Source organism: Limulus polyphemus, unplaced genomic scaffold, assembly GCF_000517525.1.
Source record: "Limulus polyphemus unplaced genomic scaffold, Limulus_polyphemus-2.1.2 Scaffold1867, whole genome shotgun sequence".
Taxonomy (NCBI): domain Eukaryota; kingdom Metazoa; phylum Arthropoda; class Merostomata; order Xiphosura; family Limulidae; genus Limulus; species Limulus polyphemus.
In genome coordinates this window covers 76,468-93,088 of record NW_013667477.1, presented here as the reverse complement: position 1 = coordinate 93,088, position 16,621 = coordinate 76,468, and the positions used below count along the sequence as shown (strand labels likewise).

The 16,621-nt window shown below is 31.3% G+C and overlaps 2 protein-coding genes across 3 annotated transcripts in view; both read right to left on the bottom strand.

The window, feature by feature from the left end:
• LOC106465204 (cell division cycle protein 16 homolog) overlaps positions 1–16,621 on the bottom strand; it is a 200,194-nt gene that overhangs the window by 128,295 nt on the left and 55,278 nt on the right. For both annotated transcript variants that reach the window (XM_022393059.1, XM_013925406.2), the window contains exon 5: positions 7,445–7,567. In XM_022393059.1, coding sequence (XP_022248767.1) covers positions 7,445–7,567 — 123 coding nt within the window. The remainder of the gene's footprint in view (positions 1–7,444; positions 7,568–16,621) is intronic.
• On the bottom strand, positions 3,218–6,136 carry LOC106465205 (plancitoxin-1-like). The gene is made up of 3 exons (XM_013925408.2): positions 5,894–6,136; positions 5,346–5,599; positions 3,218–4,311 (listed from the first exon to the last, which is right to left on the bottom strand). The coding sequence occupies exons 1-3, from the start codon at positions 5,970–5,972 to the stop codon at positions 4,189–4,191; spliced, it is 456 nt and encodes a 151-aa protein (XP_013780862.1). The 5' UTR covers positions 5,973–6,136; the 3' UTR covers positions 3,218–4,188.

Sequence of the window (16,621 nt, the reverse complement as noted above, 5' to 3'; positions counted from 1 at the left end):
TGTAGCTTTTTTTCCCAAAAAACTTTGCCTTCAAAATAAGGGTGCGTCTTATATTCCGAAAAATACGGTATATTTCATTATGTGGAACATTAGTGTAGAGGGGAGAAACTTCCATCGTGTTAACTGTCCGTTAGTATTAATATCTTTTATGATATTAATTAAGAAAGTAGGTAGTTTCTTTCATGTAAAAAGGGAGCTTAACATCTCTTTTTTTTTCAATCAGTCTCCAGGTGTCACCTTTATTTTACTTAAATACTTAAGTATAGTTTTATTTATTTCTTTTTTAACCATTTCTAAAGCAAAATATCCCTAACACCTTTTTACATAACGCTCTCGTCACCGGTCACATTGTACCAGAAATTAAACACACAACAGTATATGGAAAAATATACTAAACATTTCATGGAAGGTTTTTTTTTATCTTAATTTCGCGCAAAGCTACTCGAAGACTACCTGTACTAGCCGTCCCTAATTTGGCAATGAAATACTAGAGGGAAGGCAGCTAGTCATCACTGCCCACTCTTGGGCTACTGTTTTACCAACGAATAGTGGGACCAACAGTAACATTATAATGTCCCCACGGCAGAAAGAGCGAGCATGTTTGGTGAGACTCTCAGATTGCCAGTCAAGCACCCTAACCACCTGGCCATTCCGGGCCTTTTTTCCTGGAAGACCAGATGACCTTCATGACGTTACTCAACTCCCTTTGTATATCACTCATTCGATTACACCACCATTCCCAGTTTGCCCTGAAGAAGAAAGGTCCACATTTCGAAAGCACTCGGGTTATAGGGTTTTTATCATTTTGTATCACAGCATCAGAAAGTTGTTTTCAATAATAAATTACAACCGTCAATCAAGTCCTAGAATAATTATATACAAAACAATGGAATAAATTCAAAAACAACCCTCATTAGAATAAAACAACAACAGTCAAGGTTTTTATAATCTTAGACATAACGTTTGGTCATTTAACACTACGTTTCTTCATGGATTCACCCAATGCCTGTCAACATCATCACACCTGATGGTTAAATGCAACTTATCTAAGGATTTGCATGGGCAACCTCCACATTTGCCTATTACACGACTACTTTTAGGTAATAGCACCTGGTTTATCATCTTAAAAACAGATTCCTTTTCCTTAAATTGAAAAGTAGACATAACTGGTCACACCATTTATTGCACAGTGCAGTAGCATGAGTTGTTGTTGGTTTTTTATTTTTGCTCAAAGCTGCACAATAAGCTATCTGCACTGTCTACCAAGGGGAAGTGAACCCCAGACTTTAATGTTGCAAGTCCATAACTTACTGCTGACCTACTGTGGAGAAATGGAGTTGTTCAGAGCACTGTTCTGGTGTGCAGGAAGTCTAAGTTCGACTCTGATGCAAGTGAGAAAAAGAGTAATTGAAATAACTACAACAGAATTCCAATGTGTTATTTACTAATTAAGTCCAAAAGAAAAGCTATTTATTTTATGCTATAGGTTGAAAAAAAAAATATAACATAACTATTTATTTGGGCTGGTCATGGCCTAGTGATTAGTGTGCCAGAATGTGAACCTGAGAGTCCTTGGTTGGTATCCTATTGCTGCAAAATCACATTCCACACTCAGGAGTAGTGGGTGCAGATGACAAGCTACCTTCCCCCTAGCTTATCAATTCAAAATTAGAGGCCCTCTGGTGGCTCAGAAGTAAATCTGAGAGCTTATAATGCTAAAAATCAAATTTCAATACATGTGGTGGACACAGCACAGATAACCCATTGTACAGGCTTACAACTGACAATAAATAAACAATAACATTAAATTAGAAGTGGTTAATGTCAAAAGCCCTTTTATAGCTTTGCAAGAATATCTGAAACAATAGTTTTCTTTCTTTACTAGTGTTTAAAAATCTAAATTTATTAAACAATCTGACTTTTATGGTTATTAGGTCACCAATAATTATTGAAAACTTTGAATAATCAAATTCCAAACCTAATATTTTGCAACATACTGTGAGCATGCAGTGAATACTTCAAGTTAAGTTTATCTAATTTTACTATTTTAGGTTTATTTATACAGAAATGCTTCTCATTTTTAAATACTATAATGTTGTACTCTTTTAAAATGCTCAGAGGTACTTTTGAGAGCTTATGATGCTAAACTTTGGGGTTTAATTCAGTTCACATAGCTCTTTGTGAAGCATTATGCTTAAAAATAAATAAAATATAAGCCTCAAATACTGATTTTTGGTGATAAATAAATTAAAACACTTAAAATCTGAAACCTTTTACATTTTATAGGTTAAAATTTCATTATATTGATAAGTGGAGTCTTTAAATGTCCAGGAAATTATGTCAAACAAACTTTTAGAAATTACACCCATACTTATTTGTACGAGTAAAGACTGTATTAAAAAAATTGGTTTGTTTGTATAAGAATTTTTGCACACAGCTTCACAAATAGTTATCTGCATAAAGCTGTTCCCAACTTTGAATTGATAGACTAGAGCAAAGGTAACCTACCACCAGCTCTTAGGCTATTCTTATCCAATTGAAGAGTGGGATTTGAACATCACTCTTACAGCACAAAGTGCTGAACAAACGTTTATGGCCACTAACCTTTGGATTCACATTCTGGCAACACTAAACACTTGGTCACACCTGACCCTTGTATTAAAAGAAAACAGCTTTATAATTTGTTTGAGATCTGAACAAATGGCAGGAAAATTATCTTGAAGTTATCAAACAAATCCACTTACACTATGTAATAAAACAATACAACTCTAATTTGAAGCCAAAAACAATTACAGAATGATTAACATTACAATGACAACATTTAGCTTGCTTTTGTGTTCAAAATAAAGATGTGAATCTTGCAGTGCAAAAAGCTAAAACAAACCAAAAAATATATTGTCTGTTAAGTAGTGTATAAAATGTTAAGTTACCTATAGCTTCACTGATCAAAAAAATAACTCCTCTAATCAAGTATATCAACATTTAACCCTAGAATGCCAGCACGGTTAGCTTAGTATACAGGTTTAACTTGGATGGGGTCATATTGACCCCACATGGCATTTTAGGGTTAAAAAACTCAAATTCTTAATTATATTTCCATATTTATAAAATTCATTAAGCTACTCCACAGATTATAAAATGTTAATATTAAAATAGATGGAAGATGCTGTGAGAAAAAAAAATGCAACTCTTAAGAAAAAGAAATATCTCAGACAGCTGCTATTTCTATGTTTTATTATACAGCTTTACATTTTCAAATGTAACAAAATTATAAGAGGTTTATATGAATCAGGATATACAACAAATACATAATTAAGATGAAGATGTTAATATGGACATCTAACTACTAGAAGTTATCTTTAGAAAAAAAGGTTCTGATCACAAAAACTGCAACAAAAATACTAATACTAGAAGTAAGTTCAATAAACTTACAAAGCACATTACTTATTTTTAAAATCACTAAAACATCATCTAAAATCTTGAATAAACATGCTTGTAAAACATGACTATTTAAAAACATCAATTACGACATCAAAAAATATTGTAAAAAGACAAAGTCCACTGAATAAAAAATTTAAAACTGGCCAATCATCAAAAAGCACCTGTTATTTAAAATATGTATACTCTATTAAAGTATTAAAATAGTATCTTTTGTGTATATGTTTAAAAACCATACATGATTCTTAGTTTAGTAATAAAATTATCATCTTTTCTGTTTATCATCAGTTTCTTACAAATCTGATCATAATGTAGCTTAGTGTTAAAAGTATCATTAGTTTGTAACATATATGTATATGACTAACTTAAGTGTTAGGATTAGCATTTTTTTATATATTATCAAAGACTGTTTAGTGTGACTTCATATAGCAGACACCACAAGCCTGGAGTTTTTTATTGGTTGTTTTCACCCTACTTCTTTCAGCAGGCAATGTTTCAAGTTCCGATAAAAGGCAAAAAAAGTTCACAAAAATTTGAAGCATAACAGATTCAAGTATCCAAAAACAAATATTTTACTAATATCTGAGAAAGTGGTACTACACCTAAAGTAAACAAGTAAACAATCTAACACTGAGGTCATCAATACCCTTGGTGTATATAGACTAAAATTAACAAACACTTTACATGTGACTTAAAAACACTAATAGTAGAAATACCACAGTTAATGTCATACAGAGAAGACTGTTATCATCACAGTTCATGTTGTTGATGTGGTTGACATTTCTCATACTTACTAACAAAAGAAGAAAATGTTTGAAAAACAAACTTGTCCTTCAAACATAATGTACCACCACCTCTCTTAAACTGGGATTTCTGAAAAAATAAATTTATATTCCATTTTAAATTTTTAGTAAGGTGACTGAATAGCTGTTGTTAATTTTAACTGCTTTACCTTTTTTTTTTATGACTTCACAAGTAAACCCCAACATATTTATACTTAAGCAAGCACTTACATTGTTGGAATTGACAAATTTAAAATTATTTCAGCACAATAATTTAAGAAAAATAGTATTGACCTTTCAGGATTTCTGCATTTTTAAATAAAGCATATTTTAAAAACATTGTACATTTGACCTTATGTTTATATGGGTTATTGTATCATGAGTTATATATTCAACTACTCACAGTAAAAATATCACTTCAGGGTGTGTAAAAATTGGTTACCTTTTGATATGTGGTATTAAAAAAACTAAATTTTGTTAATGTATTCATTTCTAATATTTGTCACCCTTGTTACATTAGTCATAAATAAGTTCCATAAAATCTTATATAATTTTGTATGAAAACAGAACATTTAAATCTTTGAATTTTCAAAGAATTCTGGACTGACCAAAACAGAAATACTTCTACAGGTACAGAAACGAATTTAATACTTTCATGCAATAAACTGTTTCTCTACAGAAACCAGGAATTTGTTTACAAGCAGACAAGAACCAAGAAAGAGAAAAGATAAAGAAAATTTAACAAGAACCCGGAACAGGAGAATGAACAATGAGATCCCCAAAAAGAGAAAAGATACATAAGAACAAACAACAAGATCCCAAAAAAGAAGGTGAAAAGACACAGGAGAATATACAATAAAATTCCAAAAAAAGATGGTGAAAAGATACAGGAGAACAGAAAACAAAATTCCAAAAAAGATGGTGAAAAGATGGAGGAGAATAGACAACGAGATTCCAAAAACGAGAAAAAAGGAACAGACAAAAGAATCCTAAAAGAAAATTTTAAAAAAATAATGAAGAATAGATATAAAGATTCAAAAAGAAGAAGATATATTTACTCTGTTCTTATGTATTTGGAGCATAACAAACAACAGTAATAATCAAACTTTTCCTACTGTGACTCACCATTCGATTAATGTCTCCAACACAAACCCAGGATTCTGCTGGCACTGATGAAATAGCCCATTTGCTGTGATCTTCTTCAAATGTAAATGTTATGCTTGACTGACTAGTTTTGTTTGTGCATGATACTTTCTCAACATTCAACACAGAATATTTGGCTCCACATTCAGAATACAAGATTTCACCCCTTCCTTTTCTCCATGTCTCCACGTAAAGACTTGTGTTCAATCCAGGAGCTACCAGAGCCATGTACAAATCTGTCATGCAAAACAAAAGAAGCTTCTCAACAAAAATTCTTTTGTTTTTCAAAATTAGTGGGAAAATGACCCAACCACTTTAATCTCGTGAAAATTATTTTCAGGCATACTTATTTATGCCTGTAGTAGAAATGTAAAAGTTATATACTCTTTCATGCGAGAAATTCATTGTTGAAACAAATCTAGAGAATACACTTTTAATGTTAAATAAAACCCCAGAGAGGAAAAATAAGTATAATATTACTGGGTATATTTTTTTTATCATGAACTGTTATTAAAATAAATTAAGTTCACCTTTGCCAAATTTATCATGCTTATTGAAATGAATGAATTCAGTTCCCTTGCAACTCCTGATGTTTTTTGACTGGTCCATGGAGGTTGCTTGATAAGCTTTGATTCCACCAACTTCACCATTTCTGGAGCAATATCCCTAAGATTCTGCGAGAGCCGAAATCCATAAATATGTGGTTTAGAATACCTTAGTTGTAAACCTAAATGTAGTAAAAATAAACCAGTTGGCTTCAATCAAACTTTTATAAACTATAAAAAAAACTTGATAATAATAACATGTACCTCAATGAAAAATACATTATATTTGAACGATATGCATATTATAGGCCTATATTATAAAAATTCCATGGAAGCCGCCAAAACTCTTCACTTTCAGGCAGTTTCACTTCACAACAAAGATTTCAAAAAGGATACTCCAATTAATCTGGAAGCTTTTTACAGAACCTTTAAAAAATCGATCGAAAATAGGTTGCTTGATAGTGAGGATGGCGATATAGCACAGTGTGCATGCATGCTTGATGAAAGAGCTGAATGAAAGAGATATGATTCATGGATTTCGTCAGTATTTGATTGAAAAGACAGTTTTGGAAAAATTGCAGCATTTGAAACACGCTCTGAATTTTAATAAACAAAAGTGCAGAAACGGTTTTTGTCATCAACGAAGCTCTGGTTGGAGTGACAATCAAATTCATCTGCATAAACCCTCGTTCACATTCACTGGAAGAAATGGGAATAGTTTTTGTTGGATTGCCCTTTCCACGCTTTGACCCAAAAAAATATTTAGAGTCATGGTTGCTCAGAAAACATCACTCAGCAGTAGACACCAAAAGCAAGGAATGAAGTTGGATACTTCTCAGATGAGAGCATGATGAAAATTTGGAATTTACTATAAAAAGCTAATTCAGTATGTTTTCATCTCTAAATTTCTTATATATATATATAGGAGAACCAGCTTATTTTTTTTTTTTTGTACAAAAGGTTAAGAAAAAAATGCTACTATATGTCAGAATATCTATTAATTTTTGGTTGAAACTAAATAATTAATTTGGCTTCTTTTATTTTCAACACTTTAGCTTTTTTGTGCTACTGAGAATTTTAACATTATCAAGTTGGAACAAAGCACCATGTTTGGCCATATGTTCTACCAACTAGATTTATATTCTGCCAGCCAAACATACAAGTATACATATTCCTGACCGAATTAATATGTTTCAGTTGGTATCACGTATCATTTCAAACACAGCTAATCCCTGTTTGACAGAATATAATTTATGCTTGTATTTCTACAACAGGAACTTGCCATCCATTCAATTAAGTTTCATCATGAATACTCTGCCTAAACAATATGTCAAAGAATATGCTATATTTATTATTACAGACATTTTAAATTTTGTTTTTGATTATTAGATTCTTTATTTGCCCATCATTCTCATCTAAGAATAACCAGCTAATCACTGTTAAGTTCAACCAAATATAAATCTGTCCATCTGCTAGTTTTCATATTTCTTAGATTAACAATGACAAGCATTTTAAAACTGAAAGCTTTTACTGTACATTTTTGTCTCCCATTACAACTGATTTGTCTAGTGGTTCTTGGTTTCTTGTGTTTGGTCCTATACTGTTTGCTTCTGTAACATCAAGGGTGGCTAGTGCTTCCTGATATTCTTTACCTGCAAACTAAAATTTATAAACAATAATTTACATGTTCATGCAATGTAACTGGTCAGTTGGTTTCATATATCTAGTATCCCCTTACCCATTTACACACAAAAGTGTATGTTTATCATGTGAAAAATTAAAATATTTTATACTGTAAAAGTACAATCACACAAAATAAAAATTACATTGTTCTAAATAAATCTCGAGATGAATACTATTCAAAACCAGATATAAGAAAATAAAAATTTCCAAACATTTCATGATCTGGCCAAGGACAATAATGTGTGTTGATTTATGTAACAAGATGCCCACACTCAACATATTACCTACCAGTAACATATTAAGTTGTAACAGTCTAATTAACTTGTAAGATTTGGATAGGTAGGTTAGATGTTAACAAAGACTGAACAAGTAATCAACTTGTTTAAAATACGTGAATGCATATGTCCATGTAACTGTTAAAAAAAGCAAGCAGACATGACATGTGCTGTAGTTATGGTCCACTACACATCATATTTACAAGTGCTTGTTAGATACTACATGTTTCTGTGAAAAAAAAAAATCAACAAATATCAAACACAACAGATAGTCCATTACATGTTATGTGTATAGGCTCCTGTTATACACAGTATTCACTATAAACTCAAATAATTTTCTCACAAAAACCAAACAATGAGTATAAAACATGATAGGTATTCTAGAGATGTTTATTCTGGTACACTAAATGTTGCATGTACATGTTAAACATCTCTTCAACGTAGACATAAGTACACGTTCTTTAAAAACATAACATGTAAAAGATATGATGGATATTATATAGGCACCTGCTCTCTGTAGTAAGTTTGCATAAATGCCAAAGAAATATAAAACAAGAATTATATATCTGATTCCTTATATGTTATAAGTGTTTACAAGATACTGTCTTTGACTTTTACAATAAGGCATACTTTTACCTGTAGCTTTAGCAGATATAAAACATAAATTACATTTATCATCAAACATTAGTAATAGGCTTATTATATTTTTAACACTACTTTCTTTATTCAGTCTCTTAGTGTTTTCAAGAAGTGTAAGAATACTTCAAACACACTATGTTCACCATATCCATTTTCAACAATGTGTTTCATTCAATATAAAGCTCCTCAGGCCAGCTGGGACACAACAAACACAGTAGTAAATGGAAAATTATTTAAATAATGGTATTTGTTACAACAATAATTGTTAATGTAGTGAGTATCTTTTTCTAAACTGGCAAAACATGATTATAACTAATTACATTTGGAATAATACAATAGTATTAAGCTTGTTAAAAAACTAAATTTTTTAAAAAACAAAGATTATTTTATACAAATTCTAAAAATGAGATTGTCTCCAGTCTCAAAATGACAATAAAATACAAATAACTTACTGCACAGGATAAAAAGTAGTAAACAACCAGATGAGGTTTTGCACAATTAATATTGACATTTGATCACAGTAATTATGTATTTAGAGTGAAACTAAAACACAACTTGCTAATCAGTATAGCTAATTAAGTATACTTTTCTTACAGTTCTACTTATAAAGATTAGTGTAAATTGTTTCATCAGTTTGGTAACTTCACTGTGAACAATATTTTTAGCCATAATCTCAAGTATATTTAAATACGTATATTAAACTAATTAAACAACCAATAAGTTAAAATAAAAAGTAATAACACTTAATACACTAAATAGTATTACTAATACTGTTAATGAGAGTAACAATACATAATAATATAGTATGCCTTAATTAGGAAACAGACACACTAGCTGTTGCTTAGCCAGAAAAGAAAAAAAGGGTAAGAATAAAAATAAGGTTCCTGTAATCATCCTACATGACAATTATAAAATAGCCTAGAACAGTCAACTATTTTTAAAATTTATTAGGTGACTTTTATGAAAGTTCATTCTAGCTCTAAAATTAGAACATTTCAATAAATAAATACATTTACTTGAGTTAGATTCAAAGTACTTCTTAATTTAAAAATCTCAAATACATAATCCAGCTTTCAAATAACCAATGTAACATAATTGAGACAGTGTGAAAAATTGTCCAGCACTCATCCCGGACATGTACGAATTTACTAGGAATAAGTGAGTTTGAAAAGATGGTTATCTGGGGGGAAACCAGATCTTGAAAAAGAAGTGTAAAGAAGAGCTGAATTTCAAAATGCTAATCATTAGTAATGGAAAGTTCTGATAGTTACACAAGCTTTTCAAGAAAGTGTACATGTGGTAAAGCCACACTTGAAGGTAGAACAGTGATTATAAAAATACCTTCCAAGTAAATAAAGACCTGCAATTTTTAGTTGTTTCTTGTAATGTTTTTCTTGTTGTTGACAGTAAATTTTTCTAATAATGTGTCCCTTTGAAAGCCACAGAAATATTTAATTACTCCAAGAAGACAGATAATGATAATTAGCATTTGCCAGTCTATAGTACATTGTGACAGTAAGTCATTATCATATAAAACTTAAGTGTATTTTATCGGGTAACATAATTACTTCTGTAATAAAAAAATAACATAACAAAAGAAAATCATAAAGATTAAATATGTCTAAACTGATTGGATGTATAGAATATAATGTTTTGATCAGCAATTAATAAATAGTGTTTAACAATTTTTATTTATTTATTTATTTATTATGTCTCTGCAGTGAAACACTTGGTCTACTGTTTCTTCTTTCTTCTTCCAAACACTTTTCAACTGACCACCATTCCTTAATCTTTAAGCAGATTGACTTGATAATGTTATATCTTCGCCCAATATGGCCAAACACCTTTTTTCGTATTTCTTCATTTAGCCCTTTTTTTAGGGATTTTACGAGGTTGAAAGTAAACAACCCCAAAATATAAATTTTGGGTTACTGTACAGTCATATTTACATCAATAAGATGAAAATTGGCATAAATATAAATTTTTATGCACCCAACAAATCGAAATATAAAAAAGTTGGATTTGCCCATTTTGTAGTCTTTTTTTAGGAGGGTTAGAACTCAGAAAAAACATAATTCTACAGGTCTCATGCATTGACAAACAAAGATGGTGTACTTGCCCATTTTTAGTAATTATGGCGGGTGGGAGGTTAAGATGCTACGAAAAGCATAATTTTAGGAGTTTTGACAATTACTCTACTGTGGGATATGCTAATCTTTGGTGATCTTATGAAGGTCAAAAGGTTAAATATACCCATAATTTTAGAGGTTTTGGTCAATTACTTAGCTTTGTTTTGACCAATTTATATGGAATTTGGTTCAAAGATACTTTTCTACAGGCAACATACATTGACAAACAAAATATTCGACTTTTCAATTTTTTAGTAATTATAGGGGGTCCAGATGCCACAAAGAGCATAATTTTAGAATTTTTTGACAATTACTCCACTGTACTTCAACCAATTTACATGGGATTTGGTACAAAGATACTTTTTACAGGATTCAAATCAAACAGAAATATAGACAAGATTGGTGCTTTTTATCATTCGCTCAATTTTTAGCGAGGAAAGCACAATTTGGGGTTTTCATGAACTATTCATATATATATCAACCAACTTACATGGAATTTGGTTCAAAAATACCTTCTTGCAAGTACCAAACAGCAATGTAGACAGTTTTCAATTTTGCTGGTGTCAAAATTGACCATGTTGGTATTGCATGGCAGAAACATGTTGCACTCACCATGAGTGTTGGTCTCTTTAATAGGACACAATAATATACAAATTCTATAATAAATCATTTCTATATAAAATATAAATCTTGACATCCAGTTTTTAACAGAATGCAAAACCCAGTCATTAACTCTGAAGTTCCTTCAGTTCAAACTTGCTAATCGAAACCTTCAAAACTCAATAGCATACCGTACTTGTCAAAAGTGCTTACTTAATGAAGAATTTAGATGGAAACACCTACACAAATATCATCTCTCATCTAAGCTGAATTCATCTCTAGCTTCACTCTCCAACTTTATATCCTAGCTGGACTTCAACCACTTCTTGAACCTTATTAGCCAAAGTAATGAAAATAAAATTGCTAGACACAAACACATACAGAAAGTTAAACTAAGGAAACTTTCTAACAACATAACTCGCAGCAAGATCTCCCCTGACCAGTCATCTTCAATTACAGCAACATCACTTTACATGATAATAAAAAAACTGCACTTGAACTCTCAAAATTCAATTATGTCAGTTACCTCTATCCCTGGAATCCCTGTACCGGAATATAAAATATTTACTTGTTTTTTTCAAGAATACTTCTCAACAAGCACAAACAAAAATATCATCATCACCCACCCGAACAAGGGAAATAGAGTTGTTATCGTCAACAAAACTGACTATGTTAAGAAAATGCTTGACATTCTTAAAATCAGCAATAAGTTGAAACTTATAAACAAACAACCATTAACCCATACTTTACAACTTGAAGGGAAAACTCAGAGATTTCTTAGAAACCTAAACAAAATAAATATTATTTTTGATTGTGTTTACAACAATTTATATCCCACAGGCTCACAACATGGAATATTATATGGTCTGCCGAAAGTTCACAAACCAGACAACCTCCTCTGACCTATACTTTACGCCTTAGGCACTCACAGTAATAACGTAGCTAAATTCCTTGTACCATCTTAAAACCTTTTGCTTGGAATGAATTTACAACACCTAACTCCTTCCAATTTTCCCAAGAAATCAGACACCCCCCACTTAAAAATCATGTAATGGCTACCTTCAATATTATTTCTCATTTTACTAATATTCCCCTGGACAATGACATTCTTGTCAATGGACTTTCTAAATCTGATTTTAAATATATGCTTGAACTCTGGACTAAAAATCTCTTCTCCTCTTTAACAATACTCTATATAAGCAGATAGATGGCATTGCTATGGGCACCCCACTGGGTCCTACACTTGCCAACATTTTTCTCTATCACCACAAACAGAATTGGATTGACAACTGTCCTTTAAGCATTAAGTCTGTTCTTTGCAGAAGGTATATTGATGATACATTCCTTATTTTCCACCATGCAGATCATGACCAATGCTTTCTTGACTGTCTTAATTCACAACACCCCTCTATACACTTCACTCATGAAATTGAGACTAATAACTTTATTCCCTTTCTGGACATTCTTATTAACCATAATACTAATGCCTTTTCGACTTCTGTCTATCATAAAAACACATTTATTGGCCTTTTTACTCAGTTTGACAGTTTTATACCCTTCTCTTTCAAATGCAGTTGTATTCTCTGTCTACTAAATAGAGCCTACAAACTTAATTCATCCTATCTAGCCCTTCACACAAAAATTATCCCAAACAAAGCATTTTATTTTGAAACAGCTACCCTATGCATTTCCCGGTGAAAATAACTTCCTCATACTTAACTAATTTGTTTGTCAAACCACTGTACCCAAACTTCCCTTATACACCTGCTTACCCTATCTCCGGAGACAGGGCTCCCTTATCACAAAACAGTTAAAAAATTATTTAACTTTTACTATCCTCAAATTGACGTGAAAGTTATTATGAAACCAATTTCAGACTAAAAATCGTCTTTCCACTACAAAGATCATTTTCCAACTGCCCATTGTTCACATCTTGTCTACTTATACACGTGTAGAAACTGTAAGGCCTCCTATGTTGGTATAAACCAAACATCACCTTAAAGTATGTGAAGACATGGGCATATCTATAAAAACTGGAAGAAAGGTTACAAACCCTCCCAAACAGGACATCTGATTTCTTTCTCTGACTTTAAAATTCTCTCAACAGCCAAACATGATACTGAACTTCTTATAACAGAAACATTATACATGAAAACTCTCCTTCCATCCTTAAATGATACACAGTATTCACTTGATTTAAACTTATTTTAACTATTTCATCTGTACCACATTTTCATTTTCTCATTTTATAATTGTATATTCAAATTGTTTACTTCTTATGTGTATATTCTGTTGCAATTATGAATAGTTTGTTTGATTTGTACCTCTAGATTACTGATGATGGAATTACGATGATTCCGAAATGTTTAATAAATGCTTCCTATTGTCACATTTGTGTTTAGCTTTATCATTATGTTACGTTTTCCGAAAAATGAGTTTATTACTAAAATCTTGTTTTGTTCAAGTCCAATAACCATTATATTTTCATTTTTTCAGTTAGTAACTATTTTAATTCATCTTGGGCAATAGATATAAATGTCTAAGATTGATCACTTAATAAAAAATATGCATAAATATAAAAATTTTGATTTTTAATTACCATGATATCTAAACAATTCAATTTTTTATCATTCTGATCACAAGTAAAATAAATATTCTGATCTAAGTTATTCAAATTTTTTTTTAACCTCTCTAAATTAGGTTATTTAACTTTCATAGTAAAAGTCCTCAAGATAATACCAATGCATAATTTTTCATTTCAATATGCAAATTTACTCTCAACTATAACTGTACATTTTAATTTTAAGAAATCCCATAACTAAGTTACATACAAGGATTCCACTCTTGTCCCCATGAATGTCTTTTAATTTGCTTAGATGGTTTTTCCATTAAAAAGAACCACATTATTTACTAAAATATGAGAAAAAGGCCATAATACATCTCACTGAGACTGGAAAGCTAACAAGTCAGGGAAATCATTCAATATAAAACATAATTGGAGTTAATCTTACATTATAATATATATTAGTGTACAGTGAGGCTACATTGAATGAAACCAAAAACTGTCTCTGGATCCACTTTAGGGGTAAGATTTCTGAAAAAGTTAAGTTTTTCTTATATAACTAATGACTTTCTGAAGACAAGGTTTTTTAAAGTTCTTAATAAAATAACTTAGTTGACATCCTAGGAATGAAAAGGATGCCTTAACCTAACTTATTTATGTTTTTGGTAAAATAAACAAATACAGATGGTTAAATTAGTCTATAATTTAGTTATTCAAACTATCAGTTTAGCCTTTAGCTGCAAAACTAGTGGATTAAATTAGTTTTAAATTTCCAGGAAAGTTTCAAACAGAAATGGACGTGCTCGGTCTGCATCTCTCTGCTCTACTCTATGCCTCATTTCTTCAAGCACAACCACATGGAAAGAACACCACGTGTGTCAACACTTCGCTTCTATGCTCCAGTTCTACATTGTCCGGGATGAAGCAGCAAAGACGGACTTCAAGAAGTTCTTCCTTCTTTTTTCACTGATCTTCACATTCATAGCTTTTCCAATGGCTTGAGATAGGCACATCAGTTGTCTTACCAGGAAAAGTTAACTTCAAAACTCTCCCTTGTTATGCCTACACCACTAAAACTCATGTGCTTAATAGTCTTAAAATCTGTTTAAGCCCATTTGGCTTTAAATTTCTAATGTTAGCACTAACTTTTCATTCTTACTACTTGAACAAAGGCAAAAAGAAACAGCAGTTTCTGAATGCCCTTGGTTGTCTCTCAAGCAACTTCAGGACTTGTTAGATTTTGAAACCAAAATACCTACCAAGTTAGTTATTGTACTTAGTTGATGGGTGGAACATTTTTGTCCAGTTACAAATGATGATTTTTTAACCTCCAGGTAAGAACGTTCAACATTTTCACAAATATTGAGTTCTTTTCTGTTATGAACTTTAGAAAGGATATAAAAACAGCTCATAGTTGGGGTAAAGTTATGAAGAAACTCTGTTTCAGTTTTATATAATTTTTTTTAATACTGGTTCACAAATTACTTCAAATTCTTCATAATTTTTTCCTTTAACATAATCTCCATAATATTCCTCCAGCTTTTCAATAAGTATTAGCATCATTGAATTGGTGCATATAACCATATTACTGTAAAAGTCAGTTTTTATGATACAAACTACATTCTCCTTATTTATGCTTTTATAAATACCCATTTATTATAGTGATTTTAAAGAACTTGTTATATATTTTTTCAATATCTTACATATTCTAGCCTAACAAATTTCTAAATTTTACATTTTATTTACTTTTATAACAGTAAATAAAAAATATCCACAAAAAAACAAGAAATATAGTAATTCGGTGACCCACTTTGAGACTAATAATGGCTGAAGCGACTTCAATGGGTAATGAAGAAAAACTTTAATATAAGTTTAACATAACAGCAAATGTACAACGTTTCGACAAGGTTTTGTCATCATCATGTACAAGTAATTTACACTGACACGGATATATACATACAGTATTGAACAAAGAAGTCACATGACCGGAACTGTTGAGAAACTTAGAAGAGGTATCTAGGCACCCCAGGGTGTTGGTTTAGAGTAGGGTTGTTTTGTTCAATTAAGATGGTCAACAGAATGCACTACAAGGTGAAAGTGGATGGGAAGACAATCTGCTGAAGAGGTACTTGAAGAGGGAAGAAAACCTTACGGGTGAAGCTATTGAGGTACAGATGGCCATGGCAGATGTGGCTGGCATATAAGCAGAATATGAAGACAGTGACTTTGTTAAAAAAGATAAAGACCTATTAAACCTAAGATCACTTGGAGACGAGACGAGACATAGAAGGACGTCAACATAAATAAAGAACTGACTGTCAAAAAGAAGAAAGAGGTACAAGATCTATTTTGCTAGTATACAGACAGAAAAGGAAAGACAGACCTCAGGCAACACAAGATCAAGATGAAGACAAAGAATCACGTCAAGGTGAAGCCCTACTGGAGGTCCTACATGAGAAGAGACAGACAAAGGAGCTATAAATGTTGGTGCAGACTATATGAGAAAACTTAGTATATGAACTATATAGTGTAAAATAAATATTGTAAATATTTTTCTTGAAGAGGGGCTTACTGTGGATATACATGACCATTTAGTGTAAATGTTATTATTTAGTTTATTTTGTGACTTAATATCTAATGATCATTTAATTCTCGTGACAGCAGTATGGATGATTCATTGTTTAAAAAATGTCAGTTGTGAAAATTTTTTGTTGCATAACTCTGTACAATTTGATCTTGTGCTTGGAATTACATTATTGTCTAGGCCAGTGGTCGGCAACCTTTTTTGATCGCGGGTAAATTATTTTTTTTGTTGAAAAATTTA